We start from the raw sequence: 24960 nt of genomic DNA, 5'->3' as shown, positions 1-24960 counted from the left end.
CATACAAGAAATGACTCGGGCCAGGCATTTTACTATAGAATGAAACATGCTCAGAAATGCAGCCAATGATAGAGAAAAAGTTTCTGTTCATCGAAATTATAAGGTATATGCTGGCTTATACGTAATTATAGTAAGACATATATTGTCTTGTATCTCTTAGTAGGGATATATTACAGAAAATTACAGTGCTAATGTGGTACCACTGTGTAATATATGTGATGGCTTTCTTCCACACAGATCTTTATTAACAATGAATGGCACAATTCAGTCAGTGGTAAGAAATTCCCTGTCTTCAATCCAGCCACAGGAGAAAAGATATGCGAGATAGAAGAAGGGGATAAGGTAAGAAAAATGTAGATTCTACTTTTTTGCAATTACCTTTAAAGTTAAAGTGCAATTCGCGTTGAATTTGTGCATTATGTTATTTTTACGTAGATGACCTGCCATAATTTTGGTAAAATAAGTAAAATTTAATCTTCTGCTTCTGTAGCTTCACTTGCAGGGGGCACAGGCTGACCAAATCTTTATATTTATCAAAACAGATACAAAGTTCAAATAAAGGAACTATTTTTTCAGTTTTTTGAGCTTTTTAGTCTGTACTTCCAGTTGTGCATAACATCTAAAGGGGTGGTTTCCAACTGGTTGATCTGCTCCAAGGATGCACTGACAACCTACAGTTTTGCCAGCAACAGAACCACAGGTCGGAAAATGTCATAGAGAAATTATCTATCTTCATAACAAAGAGTATAATTAGTATAATATAATAATAATTATAGTTATATAATGTAGAAGAAATTAGTCTACATTTTATAACTCCAGACTATACCTAGTCAAAAATACAGCCTACTGCTTGGCATCAGTACAAGGTCTGTTCACCTTTGAACGCCAATTTACAGAGCATATCTGAGGATTAACTGCACAATAGTGGTCAAAGGTAAATAGTTTTTGATTACAAACTTTCACCAGTTTCTCTAATACAAGCCTTAGCGTGTTGTTGATGCAATGCAAGCTGTTTCAATCTATTCTTTGGATAGGATGGTGTTCAGTATTGCTTAATGAGTTTTTCGAATACTAAACAAAATTGCCATTTAGGTGATTGATAGGGGTGCTAAGATTCTTATTAATCTGTCATTGATGTCTAAGCCCTTACATTTTTAGTCCTGGAATACCCCTTTAAACTACTAGTTACAATTGTAAAATACACCCTTTTGTCTTCTTGGTCATATTGGACTTTGACTTATTAGCCTAGTTGGCATCTTTCTCATGAAAAAGCATGCTTGTAGATTGGATCAGTTGATCCATAGGGGTCTACTCCCAACACCCACTGCAAAAAGGTAATTTTATAGAGAAAATCCCCAGCCAGATAAACTTTTGCTGCAGGGATGAAATGTTACCTAATGACATGGCCGGATTGGCCATCTGGCAATTCTGGCAAATGCCAGAAAGGCCTGTATGGTTGTGGGCTGCCTTGTCTGCTACATTGTTAACAGGAATCGGTGTTCTCAAGACTCTCATACCGTTAAGAGTTGTGACCGATCACAAAGTCGCTGACTGTGTCACTTGCCCCAGCAGACCACAGGTATCGTTAGATATATTAGTCCAATAGTAAATCTTCCTTTCCTCCATCCAGGGTAATATTAATAATATATCGCATCTGGTTCTTGGGAAAGGGGACAACATGGGGCAGTGTGATTTCAAATGTGAGGGCTGAATTTCAGCTCCATTCCATACCTGCCTAACGGCCTTTCAGATGTATGGCCACTAGTGTTGAGCATTCCGATACCGCAAGTATCGGGTATCGGCCGATACTTGCTGTATCGGAATTCCGATACCGACTTCCGATATTTTTTCAATATCGGAATTCGGCATCGGAATCGGAATTCAAAGTTGATTGACAGACTGACGTCATCATGATGCGCGGTGTGTGCGCATCATGATGCGCCGTCATTTCGGGCCTTCCGGGGGTCTCTGCCGGCCTGCCGGGGGGCTGTGCCGGCCTGCCGGGGGGCTGTGTGGACTGCCCGGGGTCTGTACCGGCCTGCCGGGGGGCTGTGCCGGCCTGCCGGTGGTCTGTGCACCCTGTGGGGGTCTGTACCGGCCTGCCGGGGGGCTGTGCCGGCCTGCCGGGGGGCTGTGCTGATGTCCGGGGGTCTGTGCAAGCATCGTCCGATGGGACTACAAGTCCCATCGGGCGATGCCTGCTACCATGACAGTGATTGACACATTAGCCAATGATGGGACAGTAGTAGTCCCATCATCCGGCTAATGTGTTAAATGTTAAAAAAAAAAAAAAAAATACTACATACATACTACATGCATGCTACATACATACTACATACTACATACATACTACATATATACTACATACATACTACATGCTACATACATACTACATACATACTACATGCATGCTACATACATACTACATACATACTACATACATGCTACATACATACTACATACATGCTACATACATACTACATGCATGCTACATACATACATGCTACATACATACATGCTACATACATACTACATGCATGCTACATACATACTACATGCTACATACTACATATATACTACATACATACTACATATATACTACATACATACTACATACATGCTACATACATGCTACATACATGCTACATGCATGCTACATACATACTACATACATGCTACATACATGCTACATGCATGCTACATACATGCTACATGCATGCTACATGCTACATACATACCACATACATACTACATACATACTACATGCTACATACATACCACATACATACTACATACATGCTACATACTACATACATACTACATGCATGCTACATACATACTACATGCATGCTACATACATACTACATGCCACATACATACTACATACATGCTACATACTACATACATACTACATACATACTACATGCATGCTACATACATACTACATGCATGCTACATACATACTACATGCCACATACATACCACATACATACTACATACATACTACATACATACTACATGCTACATACATACTACATATATACTACATGCATGCTACATACATACTACATGCTACATACATACCACATACATACTACATGCATGCTACATATATACTACATGCATGCTACATACATACTACATGCTACATACATACCACATACATACTACATACATGCTACATACATACTACATACATACTACATGCTACATACATACCACATATATACTACATACATACTACATACAATACATTCATACAATACATACATAGACATACAGTACATATAACATAGAGTAACATACTTACCAATACTTGTCACATTGTTCCCCGAAGCCATTGTCGTCTACGGAATAAATATTAACATAACAAACCACAAAAATACTCACCCACGATCCGAAGCAGTCCACGAGTGTGTCCCACGACGATCTTGGGTAGAGAACTGCAGCATCAGATGATGCTGCCGTTCTCTACTGGCTGCAGGAATCCAATGACGGAAGGTAGGTATCCTTCCGCACTGTATTCCTCCGCCACTTAAAAAAAAAAAAGTCCCTAGTCTCACTTTATGCCATTGCTGCGTGGGAAATTCCCACACAGCAATGGCATAAAGTGAGACTAGGGACTTTTTTTTTTTTTAAGTGGCGGAGGAATACAGTGCGGAAGGATACCTACCTTCCGTCATTGGATTCCTGCAGCCCGTAGAGAATGGCAGCAACAGCTGATGCTGCAGTTCTCTACCCAAGATCGTCGTGGGACACACTCGTGGACTGCTTCGGATCGTGGGTGAGTATTTTTGTGGTTTGTTATGTTAATATTTATTCCGTAGACGACAATGGCTTCGGGGAACAATGTGACAAGTATTGGTAAGTATGTTACTCTATGTTATATGTACTGTATGTCTATGTATTGTATGAATGTATTGTATGTAGTATGTATGTAGTATATATGTGGTATGTATGTAGCATGTAGTATGTATGTAGTATGTATGTAGCATGCATGTAGCATGCAGTATGTATGTAGCATGCATGTAGTATATATGTAGTATGTATGTGGTATGTATGTAGCATGTAGTATGTATGTAGCATGCATGTAGTATGTATGTAGCATGCATGTAGTATGTATGTAGCATGCATGTAGTATGTATATGGTATGTATGTAGCATGTAGTATGTATGTAGCATGCATGTAGTATATATGTGGTATGTATGTAGCATGCATGTAGCATGTATGTAGTATGTATGTAGTATATATGTAGTATGTATGTAGCATGTAGTATGTATGTAGCATGCATGTAGTATATATGTAGTATGTATGTAGCATGTATGTAGCATGCATGTAGTATATATGTAGTATGTATGTTGCATGTAGTATTTATGTAGTATGAATGTAGCATGTATGTAGTATGAATGTAGCATGTATGTAGTATGTAGTATGAATGTAGCATGTATGTAGTATGCATGTTGTATGTATGTAGCATGTAATTTTTTTTTTTTTTTTTTTTTTTACATTTAACACATTAGCCGGATGATGGGACTACTACTGTCCCATCATTGGCTAATGTGTCAATCACTGTCATGGTAGCAGGCATCGCCCGATGGGACTTGTAGTCCCATCGGACGATGCCTGCACAGACCACCGGCAGGCCGGCACAGCCCCCCGGCAGGCCGGCACAGCCCCCCGGCAGGCCGGCACAGACCACCGGAGCCTGCACAGCCCCCCTGGCAGGCCGGCACAGCCCCCCGAAAGGCCCGTACAGACCCCAGAGAGGCTGTACAAGGGCAGGAAAGGGTTTTTCTTATTCCGATACCGGAAGTCCCATAGACTTGAATGGGACTTCCGGTATCGGAATCGGCGATACCGATACTTTTTTTAAAGATCGGCCGATACCATCCGATACGATACTTTGAAGTATCGGACGGTATCGCTCAACTCTAATGGCCACCCATATTAAATATTCATGGCTACAATTCCCCAGTGTGGAAGCCTTTAATACAGAACAGCCCACCATTGTAATTTATAGAAGATATTTTTAGCATGGAAACTCTCTATGACATCCATATCCTCTTAGTTAGTGAATGGACAGTGTTGCCATCATGACAACCCATCTTCTCTAATAAGAAATAGGTGATTTGCAGAAAAAAAGACAATTAATGAGTTTAAAGAGTCACTATTCTCAAACCCTTCCGTATGAGCCATCTACCAAATGAAACCATACTGTATCGTGGTTTCTCAGACCCCTTGGAATGTGATATATACGGTCAAGGTTTTAAGTTGAGTCATGTTGGAAAGATTTTCATGTGTTAACTAAATTATCCTTTGCTTCTAGGCAGATATAGATATAGCTGTGAAAGCAGCAAGAGAAGCATTTCAGTTTGGGTCACCATGGCGTAGGACAGATGCTTCTCAGAGGGGTAAACTCTTGAATAAGTTGGCAGACCTCGTAGAACGTGACATCTTGATTCTAAGTGTAAGTGATAATATGACACTGCTATTCTGTATGAAATGGTTTTTATGGTACACTTACATGTTGGACTATATAATATTAACTGGACTATTTTCAGACTCTGGAATCCATTGATGCAGGAAAGGCATTTACTGCATCCTACTTTGCTGACATACCAGGAGCTCTTAAATCCCTGCGCTACTGTGCAGGCTGGGCAGACAAAAACCATGGCCGCACAATCCCTATGGGTAGGTTTTTTAAAGCTTTGTGATGGCTGCAAGAACAAAGAATAAAGTAATTTCAGTAACAGGCCTTAACTTCTTTTACTGATAGATGGAGATTACTTTACTTTCACAAGACATGAACCTGTTGGAGTATGTGGTCAAATAATCCCTGTAAGTAGGCAATACAAACAATTGACTATGGTTGCATAATTTCCAAAAATTCCAAAATGCGTACAAGGTTACCAATTATCAATTCTTACTTTCATGTTCCAGATATTGATTTTGAAAGTGCTTATTTGTGCTGATTTTAAATAAATTGAGTCTGAGTGTGCAGTTATGTGTCACTCTAATGGCCTATTTAGATTAACTAAAAATTGGGTAAAAAACATTCATAGGATCGCTCGCTCCTGACTGTTGGCCCACCTAAATAGGCAATCACCTGATTAACAAGCACAAACACTCTTTCATTGGATACAATGATTTCTAAGTATGATTATTAGCATAGCGCCCAATGTGTACCTGTGATGTGTTGCCGATAACATGATATTCTAAGGGCACAGAACGATCAAATGAAAATCGTTTTGTGCACAATCAGTGCTTGTTGGCCCCTTTATGCAGCCAATAAATGACTTGAATGTAACCAACAGCAGTCATTGAATGGTCTGGATTGGCCCATCTAAAGGGCCATAACCTACAGAAACCAAGTGCAAATTATAAGTCTACATCCAAACTAGATCTAAAATTTTCATAAGATTCTAATAATAATTAATGAAAACAATAAAGGCCAACTACTGCATTTCAAGCACAGACAGACAGAAATGCAATCCAGGCTAGGACTGGCCCACAGGGTATCAGGGGAATCCCCCGTTGGGCCCCTGTACAGATCTGGGCCCCCAACCCCACTATATGGATAGTACTTGGCATAATTCAGTTTATTTACTCTGTACAGAAAAAAGCAGCATCTCATCATTCATTACCCAAACAAAAACTACCTAGATAATTATTGTATAGAGATATAGGTACATTTGTGAATGAGCGGAGTGTAATATTTGTATGCAGGCGAAAAGTGGGTGCTTCAAAGTCAATGTTACTGGTGGGCCCTTGGCACCCCAGTCCGACACTGCTGCAATCTGTAACTTCTTTTTCTGCATAGTACTTGGTAGAAGATATAGGAAGCTCATTTCTCTACACATGGGTGGGAAACAAGTGTTTGGTAATCTTAACTTGTAAAAAATGTTTAAGAAGCATTTTATCTGTAATAATAATGATGATGTAAAATATCTTTCTTTTTTCACAGTGGAATTTTCCACTTGTAATGTTTGCATGGAAAATCGCACCTGCACTCTGCTGTGGCAATACCGTTGTCATCAAGCCAGCGGAACAAACACCACTGACGGCTCTGTACATGGGATCATTAATAAAAGAGGTGTGTGCGCCTTGTGCAAAAACAAATAGAAAGGCTGAGCAAGTACCTGTATGTCCTTTAGTTTTACAAACAGTAGCAGAATTAATTTGATACAATGTACCTGCCTATACAGGCTTCTTCTACGTGAACATACTGTAACACTCCGTGACAAAGTGGTTGCAAATATCTCACATTCGTGTTATTGGTTATAGAAAAAATAGCTTTTACAGTCTTTTTATACTCAGCGAACTAGACCTGCTCTGAACCAGGTAGTCCGAGGTTCACCAAATTTGTCACTCATACTGACACATTCGGTGCTTCTTGCTAGAAGTTGGGCACTATCTATTATTTTGGCCAATAATAGGCTGACTTTAGACCAATTGTTGGCATTGGCAATCAAAAGCTAACTCATACAAATAATAACATTTCGCATAAGTATATTCTTACCAAATCCTTTTTTTATTCACTTTTAAAAAGTGGCGCAAGAACAACAGTAATGGCGGGCCAAAGTTTTTGAAGTGATATGTAATGTGTCAATATCTCACTCCAGAAGGAGTCTTAGCATAAGACTCCTAGGAAACCTAAATCAGGTCTATTAACACATGCCCCAATACAAACTGCAAACAACTATTTATCAGGTGTGCTAGACCTGATGAAACTAGTGTAATTAGTTTTAAAATCCACATCAGAATGGCTGTATAATCATGTTGATATTATAATGAATATATAGAGTGAGAGACACACAAGCCCAAGTGTATTCAGTCTCCTCCCACTCAGCCTGACGGCTGCAGCTTGTACTTAGCAGTGTGAAATCTCAGCAGCAGGGAGGAGGCACAGAGGAGTTGTCAATCAAGTTAGATTATTAAATTATTTGATACTTTCCAAAGGAATTATACAGTCTTTCTGACATGGATTTTCAAATAAAATATAGCAGAATCACCAAGTTTAACAGATCTATTTGATAGTGTAGTTTTAACAGTGAAATCTGGCAAAAAAAAAAATCCATATTAAAGGGGATCACCAGAATTAGAAAACCATTTATGCTATTCTCAAAAACAGCACTTCCCCTGTCTACAGTCTGGTATGCAGCTCAGCCTCATTGAATGAAATGGTGCAGAGCTGTAGTATTACATACAACCTGTAGACTGGGATGGTGCTGTATATGGGAGAAGGCAAACATGTTTTTAATATCCTGGATCCCATCCGCGCACAGATCTGTCTAATACATCAAATCAGCTTTGCTTTGAATTTAGCATTTTTATGAGCTTTTTCACATAGTATCTTACTTTACTTTCCAGATCCAACATCCATTAAGCTTAAAACTGCACAGTTTTTTCTGCAAGATAATGCATTAATTACCACAATTGGTAATATATAGAAATCTTTGCATTTTATACTAACCTTCAAACTGGTTTATTTTGGGATGATAGCGATATATTATTGGTGAATGTGAAATAATTTTGCCTCCTCTTTACTTTTTCTCTTGTAGGCAGGCTTCCCCCCAGGTGTAGTGAATATCGTTCCTGGATATGGACCCACCGCTGGGGCAGCCATATCACATCACATGGACATTGATAAGGTTGCATTCACAGGATCAACTGAGGTATTACTCCTATATTTTTTTTAAGTCTCAAAGTTTATAGTTTAATAGGAACTGCTATTTGATTTATGCTGCCCAAACCATGGTTCCTAATCAATAGGCTATAGGTAAAGCTGCCCAATAAGAATAAGTGAGCATTAATATCTACCTCCAGGTTTAGATGTGCATCTACTATCTTCATGTCTGAGTAATTTTAAGTGATATCACAAGAACTTTTTTCATGTGAAAAAAAAATGGTGGCATATGAGTTCCTCCTGGGAGAATCAAGTGGAATAATTCTCAACAGATCTTAATTTTAATTGTTGTTTCCTATACAAGTGGCTAGTCTGCTAGTTGTGTGTATGGTATATAGACTCTTGAAGCAAAAGTTTTTAGCAAGGTACACAAGAAGAAATATCTAGTTTTACCTTTGAAAAACATAAAAAAAATATATATTTGTATGTGAATAATATATTTTTGGTTGAATTTTATGAAATTTGAAAGCAAAAACCTTTCTAAACATCACTTAATACATCTGTTTTTTTTAAATGTATTTAGGTTGGAAAGCTAATAAAAGAAGCTGCTGGGAAGAGTAACCTTAAGAGAGTTACACTGGAGCTTGGAGGAAAAAGTCCAGTTATCATTTTTGCTGATGCGGACTGTTAGTATATTATTACTGTTCGTTCCCATATCACAAAGCCAAAATAGTCACTATGTTGTTTAAGCAAGGATATTCTTAAAGGAGATCTGTCGGCTGGATTGCATCCAACAAACTATTTATATGTAATGTACATGTATCTCTTTCAAAGGCAGACAGTCCAGCAATACCGTTACATGGTCACACTATTCCTCTGTTACTGAGAAATCAGTGTTTGAATTGATATGCAAATGAGGCAGAAGAGTCATTGTAGATCTGAAGTTTCTGTCACTCCAGCTCTATTCTCAACCCTGCGCCGCTTTTAGATGCTTGACTGAAAGCTTCCATGTTCTGTGACTTCAGGCAAAAGCAGGGTGGGTAATAGAGCTGGAGTGACAGAGGCTTCAGATGTACAAGAGCTCTTCAGCTTCATTTACATGTCAATTTAAACTCTGATTTCTCAGTAACGGAGGAACGGACTGGCCATGTAAACCTATTGCTGAATTTGTCTTTAAAAGAGCTAAATGCACATGTAAATAGTTTAGATTGTGAAATCTTGCTTGATTCCCTTTAAAGGCATGTGGCATGTTCAGCTGTGAACTAAGGCCATACGTACAATGTACAGATCCATTTGAGCACTCTTGTCCAAGCTCTGTTGGAGCCTCTTTGTATGGAGATACTTTCCCTTAGTACTCTACTTCTAGGGTAGAATAAGCTACTGTATATAAGGGTGGTCATAACATATGTGTTACATGGGCAGCTGTGTAGGTGCCCAGTAGGTCAAGGAGCCAAAAGCCACCTTATAAAACATCCAGCAACATCCCACTGACTATTGTAGTAAATGCAGGGGACTTATGGAATAAATTACCTGGCTCACAATTATTATAAATACATAGGTGGGCAGTGTAATGTGAGATATTGAAGACCAAGAGGCCCATGTTTTGTTTTTTTGGCACAGGGGTCCTCTGCTGTTTGTGCCTCTATGTAAGTCACAAACTGGAGCAATAATACTAATAATTATGTTCATGAGCCCCAAAGTGTTTACAAATCTACGGCTAAATTACTCACTGCGCCCGTCCCCAGATTCTGCAATATCTTAGCTATAAATTAGGGATTTGGAATTAGTGTCAACCAGAACTAAAATTTCAATTTTTGAAGTCGTGACTCCTTAAGTGTTTTTTTTTCACAGTATTTACCTGCCTTTTTTTTGCATTTTTGTAGTATTTTAAGAGTCAATGATATTTCAAGCAAATGTACTATGTTCTTTGCATAAAATTTTTCTGCTTCTTAAGTACTTTTAAGCCAATGAACAATAATAGGCAGTCTACCAGGGTGCTATTTTCTGTAGAAAGAGTTCCTAGATTAAAAAAAAAAAAAAATACAACTGCAACAAAAAAACACTACATTCCTTTGGTTGACTTTATTCTCCTGTATTAGCCTCTGCACACTCTGGTGTACAAACTTACAAAATTCTAAGATACACTGGGGAGATAAGTATTTGATACACTGCCGTTTTTGCACCTACAAAGAATGGAGAGGTCTGTAATTAATATCATAAGTACACTTCAGCTGTGAGAGACAGAATCTAAAAATAAAAGAAAATCACATTGTATGATTTTTACATAATTAACTTGCATTTTATTGAATTAAATAAGTATTTGATCACCTACCAACCAGCAAGAATTCTGGCTCTCACAAATCTGTTTTTCTTTAAGAAGCCCTCCTACTCTGCACTCTTTACTAGTATTAATTGCACCTGCTTGAACTCGTTACCTGTCCACACAATCAGTGTATCGCGAGATTTTGGCCAATAGCCTCGTTCCCTCAGTAAGAGCATTGAAGATGGTTTATGGTTGGGTCTTCTAGCATAACAAAAACCAGAAACACACAGTCAGGACAATTAAGGAGTGACTCTGTAAGAAGCATTTCACGGTCCTGGAGTGGTCTAGCCAGTCTCCAGACTTGAACCCATTAGAAAATCTTTGGAGGGAGTTAAAACTCAATGTTGCCCAGCGACAGCCCCGGAGCCTGAAATATCTGGAGAACATCTGTATGGACGAGTGGGCCAAAATTCTTTCTGCAGTATGCGCAAACTTGGTCAAGAACTACAGGAAATGTCTGACATCTGTAATTGCAAATAAAGGTTTCTATACCAAATATTAAGTTCTGTTTTTCTATTGTATCAGATACTTATTTCATGCAATAAAATGCTAATTAATTATGTAAAAATCATGTGATTTTCTATTTTTTATTTTTATATTCTGTCACTCACAGTTGAAGTGTACCTACGATACAAATTACAATTTGTAGGTGGGAAAACTTGCAAAATCAGCAGTGTATCAAACACTTATTTTCCCCACTGTAGATGGCATCTAGATATTGGGGCTAGCAAGGGAAAACATTACCATGCAACGATACAGTGAAACATTTTTTTCACACACATTTAGGCTAGGTTCCCACTAAGCATATTTGCTGCAGACCTCCGACAGTGACACCTGCAGCTGTATACATCGCTGTGGATATCATTGTGAAAAAGGTGCAGGGGAAGCCGCACAGTTGACTCTGCATAGCAAAGGGTGAAACATGCACATAGATTCACAGTATGAATAGACATGCGGCAGAGCCCAAACCTTTGCTAGCATTGTAAAACACGGAGGAAGAGCCACAGTGCTTTTGAATCACGGAAACTTAGCCTTAGTATTAATGTAACTCTTATATATTTGAGCATTGTCAAAACACAGTTAGACCTTTTGGCCATGTATATTAAAGGTGTTATCTACTACTTGGACAACCCGTTCTCGATTCCTATGTTTCCCCCTTGTAAAATAATAACACCTATATACCCAAACTCACCACCGGTTACCGGCACTGCTGCATTGGTGTGAGCACTGGCTCTCTCAGGGATCACCTGAAATGCTTTTGTCACACGATCCCTGCAACCAGTTAGCACTGGCTTCACTCTCCCTGATTTAGGACAAATCACATACATCCAGAGGAAGTGAGAGCTGCTGCTCTCTCATTTCCACAGGATAAATCTGATACGTCCGAAGGCGGGAAGAGTGAATCTGGTGCAGGGATCGCATGACCTAACAATGCTACGCAATCCCTATAGGTGTTCCGGTGGAGGATAACCCTTGGAAACTTGAAAAAGTTTCATCTATTTCTCAAATAATGTTATATATATTTTTTTTTCTCCTAGTGAACAATGCAATAGAGCAGTCCCACCAAGGACTGTTCTATCACCAAGGACAGTGTTGCATAGCTGGATCTCGAATTTTTGTAGAAGAATCAATTTATGAAGAATTTGTGCGCAGAAGTGTTGAAAAAGCAAAACAACGGGTTTTAGGAGATCCCCTCTTACCTTCAACACAGCAAGGTCCACAGGTAAATTTGTAACTTCACAATTACATAATGGCTATGAGGAGTAGATTGAGCCAATAAGTAATTTATTAACCCACTGGGAGATTATAAGAATCAGGCTGGAGTCACACTTAACGTATAAAAATACGGACCGTATTGTACGGTCGTAATATGCAGAAATGTTCCTTGAACAGTCTTCCGTATATCATCCGTTGTCAAGGTATGGCCGCGTATTTTGCGCATGTAAGCATCCGTATGTAATCCGTATGGCAGCCGTATGCCGAGATTTTCTCGCAGGCTTTCAAAATGGACATATAATGGAGTCCAATGACAGGTTAAAACCCAAACGAAAGAATAGATATGTACACATAGAATATATATATATATATATATATATATTCTATATATATATGTAATTGAGACACAAACATATATATATATATATATATATATATCTATAAGATGCACCTTTTCTGGCACTTATCCTCTCTATTCCCATTGCCCTGTAGCGGTGGCTAATGGGTTAATAAGAATGGGTTAATGTCACCTTGCTATTGAAGGTGACATTAAGCCAATTAATAATGGAGAGGTGTCAATAAGACACTTATCCATTATTAACCCTAGTCTATTAAACTGTTAAAAAACACACACAGACATTAATGAAAAATTATTGTAATGAAATCAAGACACCTAGTTTTTGACCATATTTATTCCTCAGCTAATCCATTAATAAACCATGGGCCTGTAACAAAAATAAAACAAAAAAGCAACAATATCCTTACCTCTCTGCTGGTCAGTCAGGTCCCCCGCTGCAATCCATCAGAAGGGGTTAAGTGGTTTACACAGGGACCAGTGCTAATGTGACCAGCCCGATGTAAACCACTGCCAGAATGAATTAGTTTATCTCTGCACAGCCTCCCTGGCTGCCCGGAGATGAACTAATGAGCGTGGAAAAGTTTCTGCATTTTTTCCCATGCTCATCAGTTCACCTCAGGTCAGCCAGGGGACTCTGCGCAGCCTCACTGACGTCCCTGGCTGACCTGAGGTGAACTGATGAGCGTGGGAAAAAATGCAGAAACTTTCCCTGGCTGACCTGAGGTGAACTGATGAGCGTGGTAAAAAATGCAGAAACTTTCCCACGCTTTCCCATGCTGCGATTATCTCGGCCCGTAAAATACGGCCGAGAAATATATGGCTGATGGGAGCTGTCCCATAGAGAAACATTGGTCCGTGTGCAATGTGTGGTTTTAGCGCCTCTCACTTGTCCGTGTTTCTCTCTAGTATGATGCTGCCCTCAGGGGCTCATTCAGATGAGCAAATTATATGTACATGTGCTATTGGTGTGCACCAATGTTCACCACGGATCCATTATAGCCAGTGTACCAGCGCATGTTGCCAATTTTTCTACTTGGATCAATGGTCTGCATGAAAAGACTGCAACATGCACTATTCTGATCCATTTTATGGAGCAGATTAGTGCATGTAAACAGCAGATGATAACATGGGGCTGGACATGGAACAATTTGCGACATGAGTGGCCTAAATTTTAGTACGACTTTCTAAACCTGGTCTTAATCTAGAGACTTTATTTGCCCGAACTTGACAAAAGCTTATATTTTTCCAATCTACTATATGTGTTATTACCCATCATTATAACGATCGAAAGAATGCCCCAGTGTAATAACATTTTTTCACTGTCAAGTGTACCGCATTGTTTCCCAGTAAGTCTAGAATTATTTGTTATGTACCTTAATAAGGGAGTGCTGTGAACAGTCATATCATAGTGTACTTTAATTATACCGTATATTGAATTAATAGCTCATTTATCAGTGCTATGTGAATTTGACAGGTTCCCAAGCTTTCAATGCTTAGGGATCAAAATGAACAAGAAAATAACTAGTCTAGCTCTTGGCAAGCCTCCAAGGTGTTGTTTTCAGCCATTGGCCTAGACACATGATTAACCATACTGATTGACCTGCTACAAAGTTAAATTCTGATGTGCACAAAAAAGATAAAATATATCTTCGCAGAAAGAGATTAAACAGAAGAACTTTGAGCTTTTTATTGACGAGATTGCAACAACCAGGCCAGGCAAACTACCGTACTGTATATAAAAGACTTTTTTCCCACCTTTCTACAGTAGTACGTGTCTACTAAGACTATCATTTTCAACAGACAGAGGCCTAAGGCCGGAGTCACACTACAGCGAGAAACGGCCGAGTCTCGCAGGTTAAAACCAAGCTCTGGCACCGGCACTCCGGAGCGGAGCGTGCAGCTCCATATATTGCTGTGCGGCTGCACACTCCACTCCGGAGTGCCGGTGCCAGAGCTTGGTTTTAACCTGCGAGACTCGGCCGTATCTTGCTGTGTGTGATCCCAGCCCGCAGCCTAAAGTAGCATGTGAATTGTGCCACATAAGATTTTTAGTTCCCAGATATAGATGACTGGTAAGGTATTAAGATGTGAAAACCAATCCAGGTGTTTGGTGTTAATATCTCAATATTTCTGCATAGGATTATGTCACACTATTGACTCAAGTTTCACTTAGAAAGCAAGGATTTGATAGATGTTGTGTAAAATTAAGTGTTAGGAAACAAATCTAATAACTTAGTTCCGTCATTTTAGTTCACGTATGGCCAGAGATCTACGTTTTAATAAATTGGTTGAATCTTACTCCAGCACACTTGAGGCCTAGTTCACCAGAGCGTATAAATCGGACACGTGCAACCCAATAAAAAAAAAATTGCACGCATACCAATGTTACTCAGTGAGGGAGTGCCGATCTGCGTATTTCTTTTCAGATGTATTCGGTGTGAGAAAAAAAAAAATCATAGGTCATAGCATGCTGCAATTTTATTCTGAAATTAGATGGATAATAAGAAAAAAAATTGGATTCCATACAGACCGTCAGCATTGCTTTTGTTTTTAACAGATATATAGCAGTTCTGTAATATAGGAAACTGTAAATGGTCCTGTAAAAGATTAATAACTGAGTAGAAGAAAAGGATTGTACATGGACAGCACATGGATGACAAGTGAGAGAATATTGTCCCACTTTTCTGAATAAGGTCACGTTCACACATTCAGTATTTGGTCAGGTTTTTTACCTCAGCATGTGTAAGCCAAAACCAGGAGTGGGTGATAAATCCAGAAGTGGTGATGTGTTTCTGTTATACTTTTCCTCTGATTGTTCCTCTCCTGGTTTTGGCTTACAGATACTGAGGTAAAATACTCACCAAATACTGAAGGTATGAACATGGCCCATCACTGATTTTAAGGCTGCATTCACACGTTCAGTATTTGGTGAGTTTTTTACCTCAGTATCTGTAAGCCAATACCAGGAGTGGGTGATAAATCCAGAAGTGGTGACGTGTTTCTGTTATACTTTTCCTCTGATTGTTCCTCTCCTGGTTTTGGCTTACAGATACTGAGGTAAAATACTCACCAAATACTGAATGTTTGAACATGGCCTATCACTGATTTTAAGGCTGCATTCACACGTTCAGTATTTGGTGAGTTTTTTACCTCAGTATCTGTAAGCCAATACCAGGAGTGGGTGATAAATCCAGAAGTGGTGACGTGTTTCTATTATACTTTTCCTCTGATTGTTCCTCTCCTGGTTTTTGCTTATAAATACTGAGGTAAAATACTGACCAAATACTGACCGTGTGACTGTGGCCTGAGACTAAATCTGCTGTAAGAAACACCAGTCTTAATAGATTCTATCTTTATTTTTTCCGGCTCTCCGTTTTTTTACTCAGCAGCTATAAATATTTTACAGGAACATACAGTTTCCTTTGCTACAGAACTGCGATGTATCCATAAAAATCGGATGCCATACTGATGGTCCATATGGCATCTGTTTTTTTTTCTCGCACTGTATTGATTTCAGAGTCATATCGCAGATGCTGTGATTTTTTTCTCACGTTGAATAGAGCTGAGAAAAAATACACAGATCTGCACTGTCTCATTGGATAATATTGGTCCGAGTGCAATCCCTTTTTTGGGGGGATTTAAACACTAGTGTGAGCGAACCCTCCAAGCTTACTTCATCATTATCCTGGGATGGATATCATATAAAGTCGCCTTCCCTCATAGACTAAAAAAAATGCATATAATGACTGCATTCTTCTTTGAGAATGGGAAAGACATATTCTTTAAAATAGTTTATCTTGATCAAACTATAGGTACTCAGATGCTCGTATACTTTTAATACAAGAAACACAGATAGTACTCACCCTCTCCACATCTGGCACGGTCTCTCTGATGCTGATCCAGGCTTTTTTTATTGGCTGCAGGGGTGGTGTCACAACTATAGTGAATCTCACTGCTGCAGCCAATCACTTATATTAATGGCTCATGATATTGATTGGCTGAAGCGGTGATAACGACTGTAGTCCTGATGTCACTGTGGCAGACACTACACACTGGATCAGCAGTAAAGAGCGCTAGACCTGGGGAAGATGAGTACTGTCTGTGTTGCTTCAGAAGTATACAAGCATTTGTACACATATTTTTTGATCATCTGTAACCCTTTTATCGGTGAAGCTGTAGTCTAAAATTGGTTCAAAATCTTAAAGGGAATCTGTCACCCTATTTTTTGCCTATCAGCTGCCGGCACCACCATCAGGGGCTTATCTACAGCATTCTGTAATGCTGTAGCTAAGTCCCCGATGTAACCAGAAAGATAAGAAAAACACATTAGATCATACTCACACAGGGGCGTTCCGGGTCCGATCTTGGTCCAATGGGTGTCATGGTCCAGTCCGGCGCCTCCCATCTTCTAACGGTGACGTCTTCTTTGCTGCCTGTCGTGGCTCCTGCGCAGGTGCACTGCTCTGCCCTGTTGAGGGCAGAGCAGAATACTGCAGTGCGCAGGCGCCGGACCTCTCCTGGCGCCTGCGCACTGCAGGACTCTGCTCTGCCCTCAACAGGGCAGAGCAGTGCACCTGCGCAGGAGCCACAATGGGAAGGAAAGAAGAGGACATCACCATTAGAAGAAGGGAGGCGCCGGACCGGACCGTGACACCCATCGGACCAAGACAGGACCCGGAACGCCCCTGGGTGAGTATAATCTAACTCCTTTTTCTTATCTTTCAGGTTATATTGGGGGCTTATCTACAGCATTACAAAATGCTGTAGATAAGCCCCTGATGGCGGTGCCGGCAGCTGATAGGCGAAAAATAGGGTGACAGATTCCCTTTAAAGGTGTTAGGGCACCGAATGTAAGGATATCCAGTTTGTGAAATCTCAGTGAACTTTTCTGTCTTCTGTAAGACACATTCAAATCTAGTTTTGAGATCTCTACCTAGGGTTCACTGTAGGGACGCCATACATCAGTGTCTTTAGAAGTCCACCTATGGGTATCTGTCCGTATAGCAATATTTAAATATCATATTTGAAATATTTTATTTCTACTGACTTGTTGACAATAAAACACTAGACATCATATATATTATTACTAATTTTCTGCTGTCAATTAGTATGTAAAAGTGTAGTATTTCATTCTCATCTATTACGGTAATATGTGAAGCTACAGTCAGATAACACACGTCCAGATAAAGTTTGTAAGGAATTGCCTAAACACGACACGTATGATTGAAGAAAGGCACAAGGACTACAAATTTCTCCTGGTGGGTAATTTCACTTGTATTTCAGTCAAGTGTAAAGCTTTTATTACTATTCTCATTATCTTGGGTCCAGATTCTGCATAATGGAGTTTGGCTCAAGTTACAAGATAATCAAGTTAGCAAAAAGTGAAAAACAAGAAATGTGAGATTGTGCTGAAAAAGAATTATATGCTCTGTTAACTCTTGTGCTATGCTGGCATGAATGTCATCACCATATAGGTATTGTGTTATTCTGGAGCAAATGTCATGCTCAGGACTCCTGAATTTAATACAGCCTATTGGCAATTACTTACCGGTATATAATTGTGTATGTGATGTTATAATCGCATGATCAGATTCCACAATAAAACAGGTTTTGTAAAAATAACATCCATTCTTCATAATTTTACATTTTAGATTGACCAAGAACAATATGACCGAATTCTGTCGTTAATTGAAAGTGGAAAGAAGGAAGGAGCAAAACTGGAATGTGGGGGTGGCCCATGGGGCAATAAAGGGTTCTTCATCCAACCTACCGTCTTCTCAGATGTAAAGGATGACATGCGCATTGCCAAAGAAGAGGTATGTTCATAAGTAAATTAGGTGAATCTGCTTATGCTTTCTACATTTCATTATTGAAACACCGGGCCAATGTGTTGTTTCCACAATTTCTTGACTTCATTTATCATTGCAGAATGATGATAGCCCTACTGAAATAATAATTTGAAGCTCTACTTGAGGCTCAAAAAGCAAAATGCAGAAAAAGCCCTGTTCTAGAGATAGATGATGGTCCTAGCAATGTGACCCACATCTATCGGGTAATTTTTTTTTGCTAGTAGTTAAAGGTTTTGTTTATGTAAAGCTAATTTTTAATATATTATATATACCGTATGTAATCGTATCTTCTACTCTTCATTGTATATGAACTGTTGTGAGAAAAACAACATAATGACCCCCAAAGGAAAGTCAATCAGTTTTCCTAGACACGGTAAATGCAAATATGGATAATTACTTTCGTTATGGATGGTCAGAGAAACTTATTTTTATATAGTTTCCTATACCATTCATGCTTTTTGCTTATGTATAAATACCTCAAATCACTATTTTATGTCAATAGATATTTGGGCCTGTACAGCAAATTATGAAATTCAAAGATATTGATGACGTAATTAAGAGGGCAAACAACACCACATATGGACTGGCTGCTGGAGTTTTCACCAAAGACCTTGACAAAGCAATGACAGTTTCTGCAGCTCTTCAAGCAGGAACTGTCTGGTAAGTAAGATTCTAAATGTACCTACTATAAATTTGCAGAGTTATGGCAGAAAGTGTTGGCACCCTTGAAATTGTTCCAGAAAATGAAGTATTTCTTCCAGAAAATATCGCAATTACACATATTTTGTTATACACATGATAAAAAAAGTCAAATTGGGCCTAACTTCGCACAAAACCCCAAAAGTGTTGTTGACACTGTTCCAAAATTGAGGGTAAACAACTTTGTTTCAAGCATATAATGCTCATTCAAACTCACCTGTGGCAAGTAACAGGTGTGGGCAATATGAAAATCACACCTGAAACCAGATTAAAAAGGGAGAAGTTGACTAAATTTTTGCATTGTGTGCCTGTGTATTCCACTCTAAGCATGGAGAACAGAAAGAGGAGAAGAGAATTGTCTGAGGACTTGAGAACTAAAATTGTTGAGTAATATCAACAATCTCAAGGTTACAAAGTCCATCTACAGAGATCCTGATGTTCCTTTGTCCACAATACAAGGTCAAGAAGTTTACAACCCATAGCACTGTAGCTAATCTCCATGGATGTTGACGGCAGAGAAAAATTGATGATAAGTTACAACGAAGGATAATCCGGATGGTGGCTAAGCATCCCCAATAACGTTCCAAAGAAATTCAAGCAGTCCTGCAGGCTCAGAGTGCATCAGTGTCAGCACAAAATATCTGTTGACATTTGAATTAAATGACACACTATGGCAGGAGACCTCGTAGGAACCCACTGCTGACACAGAGACATAAAAAGCTAGACTGCAGCTTGTTGGTGGTTAGAGGAAGCAATTGATTGCAGTTATTTATTCAAAATGGTGTACACCCAAATATTAAATTGAGGGTGCTAACAATTTTGTCTGGCCGCTTTTGGGAATTTTGTGTGAAATTATGTCAAATTTTCTTTTTTTCTAATTTTTTTGTGTTGTTCCAATACACAAAAGGAAATAAACATATGTATAGCAAAACGTGTACTTGCAATAATTTTCTGGGAGACATACTTAATTTTGTATAAAAATTTTAAGAGTGCCAACACTTTTGGCCGTGACTGTATATGACTAGAATCAATTTTGGAAGTGCTTGTAAGCTGTTAAGATAAAATGCAATCATGGAAGTTCCTTATGGGTGGCTCTGCACAACAACATTATCATATCTCCTCAGGGACCAGCTTCTAAGATGTCTGCTCCTGTCATCAGGTACCATGGTATTCATTCTGCTAGTGGCACTGGCTACTGGCGAGATTTCAGGACCAGAAGCTCTGGGCGGCCCATGCTCCGTCCAGTCACTAAGACTATTGAAGTTGGGACCTGTAGCACCATCTAGTCTGGCAGTATGGAATGTGTGCCATCCATTTAGATTGATCAGCTCCTTGCTTTGGCAAAAAGGACAGCATCATACCTAAAGTTCCTATCTTACTGCTGGGAGCTGACAGATATAGTTTGGGTTGCCTGGTTTACATCCCAATATGTCAGCTCTTGTTGCTCTTGTGGTTTTTACTTTTAAAAACCTAAGCCTGTTCCTGGAGATTTTGTACCTGGACTGCCCCGCTTGTTCTGACACGAGTATCCTATCACTCCTGCCAGCTTGCACCATCGGTCAGCAGCTGACTCCATGGTCCAAATCCAGTGGCTACTGTGTAAAATGAGATACATGTATAGGCGTGAAAGGTTGAAGGCCAGGGCATCCCCTGATGTTTGGAAACAAAGTGACTTGTGCTACATTTGTTTGTGGTAGCCATTTTTAAAGCTGTTGTGCAACGACTGACAGACCTACATTATAAATATCCTATAAAATAGGCATTGGATAAAGATAGCAGTGAGCATAGCCCTGATATTAAAGTATAGTAGTAAGTAACTCAATAGTAACATGTTGTGAACTTGTGATCCATAAAGCTCTGATCAAAACACTAATAAATAATATACTGTATGTTAATGCTGTTATTGGTCTAACAAAGATATTACCAGAATCTTCAATTGTGCTGTATGTCCTTTATATGAAACAAAAAATGAAAAATGACAATCACAATAATAATGATGAGTTCATATAAATTAATAAAACTGTGAATCAGAGTTAGCACATAGTGCCCTAACTTTAGTACATGTTTTTGAATCTTTTTGAATTTATTTTCAACTCTTATTTGATGGTTAAGGAAGGGTGGTTAAAATTAATCCATAAACAATATATTTCCTATTAAGCAATCATTTCCCACAGGAAATTCCTTGATTCTGCCAGCTCCGCTCATCCATGAGATGTATTTTAGGTGTGCGTGGGACAGTGAGCTATAGATGGGCAAGCAGGCTACAATTTCATTCCAGGCGGCTTCTAATGTTGCATTTCAGCATCTGCTAAAATCATTCCATAGTCAGTCCATAATATCTGTCAATAATGTTATCAAAGACGTGAATTCTGCCAAAAACAGTGTGAGTCATAAATGCATAAGCAGCCTACCTTATTGACTGAGAAAGGGTGAGGGAAAACGGTGTCTCTAACACTAGTTTGTAGATACTAAGCTAGGTAAGGTCTAAAGCAGGTAATTAGTTCTTGTCCACACACGCACAAGGTGCCATACCGCTTTGACTGACTATTCAAATAGTGCAAAAAAGAGCACAAATAACCACGGACAGGACATGATTGGGTTGGGTGGGGTGAGGCATCTTTAGTAAGGGGAAAAGAAAGAAGTCAGCAAGACGGGCCTGTGAAAATAAAATAGGAGACTTGTAGAAAAGGGAATGCTACAAGAAAGAAAAGATTTATACCTCACGCACATGCATCTCCAAGACCAGCAAGCAGATTGTCCACCTTCCCTAATGTAGTTTTACTCTGGATGGAGGGGGGAGTCTTCATGGGGTTTTTGTAGACATTATCATACTACCCAGAAGTTTAGAGATTTTAATAAGAAGTTATTAAATGGAGGTTCGATAGGAGGTATAATTAATGATCCATCTTTAAAGGGGTTTTCCACTAATTAGACAAACCTTTTTTAAATGAAGCAGGGTCCAATAGAAAATAAAAACAGCTTATACACTTTTTCTGTACTAGTGTTCTGTACTAGCAAATACGGCTTTTGTCATTATCATCATTATCAGAGATTCATGCATCGCAGCTATGAACGACAGCACATTATTTCAATTACATAGTTGACTTGGACTTTCCATACTTCAAGTTACCCTTTTACCATGAGCTCTCTGCAGTGTAGTACATCAGGCTGGTCCAGTATTCTTCCACTAGCTCTTCCAGGACCAGCTTACATATTACCTCTGTTCCTGTCTTTTCCTCTGATGTCTCAGGGTCCCCACAAACTCAAAGCTGTAATTTCTTGGATCCCTGCTCCTTACAAAATTGAAGCTACCGTAAGCTTTCCATAGTAACATAGTTATTAAGGTTGAAGGGAGACTTTAAGTCCATCTAGTTCAACCCATATCCTATCCTAACTTGCCCTAACATGTTGATCCAGAGGAAGGCAAAAAAAACCCATGTGGCAAACAGTAAGCTTCACATTGGGGAAAAAAATTCCTTCCCGACTCCACATACGGCAATCAGACTAGCTCCCTGGATCAACGCAATATTAAGGAAACTAGTGTATATACCCTGTAATATTATACTTTTCAAGAAAGGCATCCAGTCCCTTCTTAAATTTTAGTAGGGAATCACTCATTACAACATCATATGGCAGAGAGTTCCATAGTCTCACTGCTCTTACAGTAAAGAATCCGCGTCTGTGAGTATGCTTAAACCTTCTTTCCTCCAGACGTAGAGGATGCCCCCTTGTCCCCGTCACAGGTCTAAGAGTAAAAAGATCATTAGAAAGCTCTTGGTATTGTCCCCGCATATATTTATACATTGTAATAAGATCACCCCTAAGCCTTCGATTCTCCAAACTAAATAACCCCAAATGTAATAACCTGTCTTGGTATTGCAGACCCCCTAGTTCCCTAATAACCTTGGTCGCTCTTCTCTGCACCCGCTCCAGTTCAGCTATGTCTTTCTTATACACCGGAGACCAGAACTGTACACAGTATTCTAAGTGTGGTCGCACTAGTGACTTATATAGAGGTAAAATTATGTTCTCCTCATGAGCATCTATGCCTCTTTTAATGCATCCCATTATTTTATTTGCCTTTGCAGCAGCTGCCTGACACTGGCTGCTAAATGTGAGTTTGTCGTCCACCCATACACCCAGGTCTTTTTCAGTGACTGTTTTGCCCAGTGTTTTACAATTAAGCACATAATTATACATCTTGTTCGTTCTACCCAAGTGCATGACCTTACATTTATCCCCATTAAAGCTCATTTGCCATTTATCAGCCCAAGATTCTAGTTTACATAAATCCTCCTGTAATATAAAATTGTCCTCCTCTGTATTGATTACCCTGCAGAGTTTAGTGTCATCTGCAAATATTGAAATTCCACTCTCTATGCCCCCTACAAGGTCATTAATAAATATGTTAAAAAGAAGCGGGCCCAAAACTGACCCCTGTGGTACCCCACTGCTAACCGTGACCCAGTCTGAGTGTGCTCCATTAATAACCACCCTTTGTTTCCTATCCCTGAGCCAGCTCTTAACCCACCTACACATATTTTCCCCTATCCCCATTCTTCTCATTTTATGTATCAACCTTTTGTGTGGCACCGTATCAAAAGCTTTTGAAAAGTCCATGTACACCACGTCCACTGCATTCCCTTGGTCCAGTCCGGAACTTACCTCTTCATAAAAGCTTATCAGATTAGTCTGACAGGAACGGTCCCTTGTAAACCCATGTTGATATTGGGTCATGAGGTTATTCTTCTCCAGATACTCCAGTATAGTATCTCTTAGAAAACCCTCCAGGATTCCTTCCTCTCGCCCTCACTTACCTGGGTGCCAAGGATATTTTAGCAGTAACTAAACTGCCAGTTAACTGGCCAGCTTTAGAGATTGACTATACACCCCAATAATGGAACCACAAGTCTCAGCTGTAGGTATTGATGTAGCAGGTCTGTAATCACATAGAGTTCCAGCTTGGGATCTCAGGGTTCAGTGGCTTGGTGATGCAGGGAAATGAAGGTAATATTATTTTATATGAGAAACCAGGCAGGGGTGGACAACTCCTGGCAACCTGGCTTGTCTGTAGTTATGGTACAGCTCCAGAGCTCACTGTCCTCCCACACAGGACGGCAGAGCTGTCAGCACGCACCCTGTGTTCCTGTCCTGGATCATCACTGTCTCTCACCGGCAATGTCTTACAACCCTCACGTTCCCCAGTGCGATTAGTTCTACCCTTCTTCCCCAGCTTGCTCACCCAATCCATCCTCTCCTGTACTGCTGCTACTCCTCTTCCAGGTTGCAGAGAAGACCTTAGGTTTCTGAGAATTGTAGTCCAAGGCAATGCAGTAAAAGAGGGATTAATGTCTGTTACTGTGAAACACTGTCTGTTCCTAGCTGCATC

General features: G+C 39.6%; 1 protein-coding gene across 1 annotated transcript in view; it reads left to right on the top strand.

Moving 5' to 3' along the window:
* ALDH1A1 (aldehyde dehydrogenase 1 family member A1) overlaps window positions 1-24960 on the top strand; it is a 49398-nt gene that overhangs the window by 11023 nt on the left and 13415 nt on the right. Inside the window, exons 2-11 of the mRNA XM_073543740.1 lie at window positions 238-342; window positions 5327-5467; window positions 5562-5691; window positions 5777-5838; window positions 6965-7093; window positions 8562-8675; window positions 9210-9312; window positions 12488-12672; window positions 18675-18839; window positions 19375-19532. Coding sequence (XP_073399841.1) covers window positions 238-342; window positions 5327-5467; window positions 5562-5691; window positions 5777-5838; window positions 6965-7093; window positions 8562-8675; window positions 9210-9312; window positions 12488-12672; window positions 18675-18839; window positions 19375-19532 — 1292 coding nt within the window. The remainder of the gene's footprint in view (window positions 1-237; window positions 343-5326; window positions 5468-5561; window positions 5692-5776; window positions 5839-6964; window positions 7094-8561; window positions 8676-9209; window positions 9313-12487; window positions 12673-18674; window positions 18840-19374; window positions 19533-24960) is intronic.

The sequence above is a fragment of the Dendrobates tinctorius genome, unplaced genomic scaffold (genome assembly GCF_039654945.1).
Source record: "Dendrobates tinctorius isolate UK_male_01 unplaced genomic scaffold, ASM3965494v1 ptg000134l, whole genome shotgun sequence".
Classification (NCBI taxonomy): Eukaryota; Metazoa; Chordata; class Amphibia; order Anura; family Dendrobatidae; genus Dendrobates; species Dendrobates tinctorius.
The sequence above is the reverse complement of the archived record's forward strand: the minus strand, read 5'-3'. Positions and strand labels throughout refer to the sequence as shown.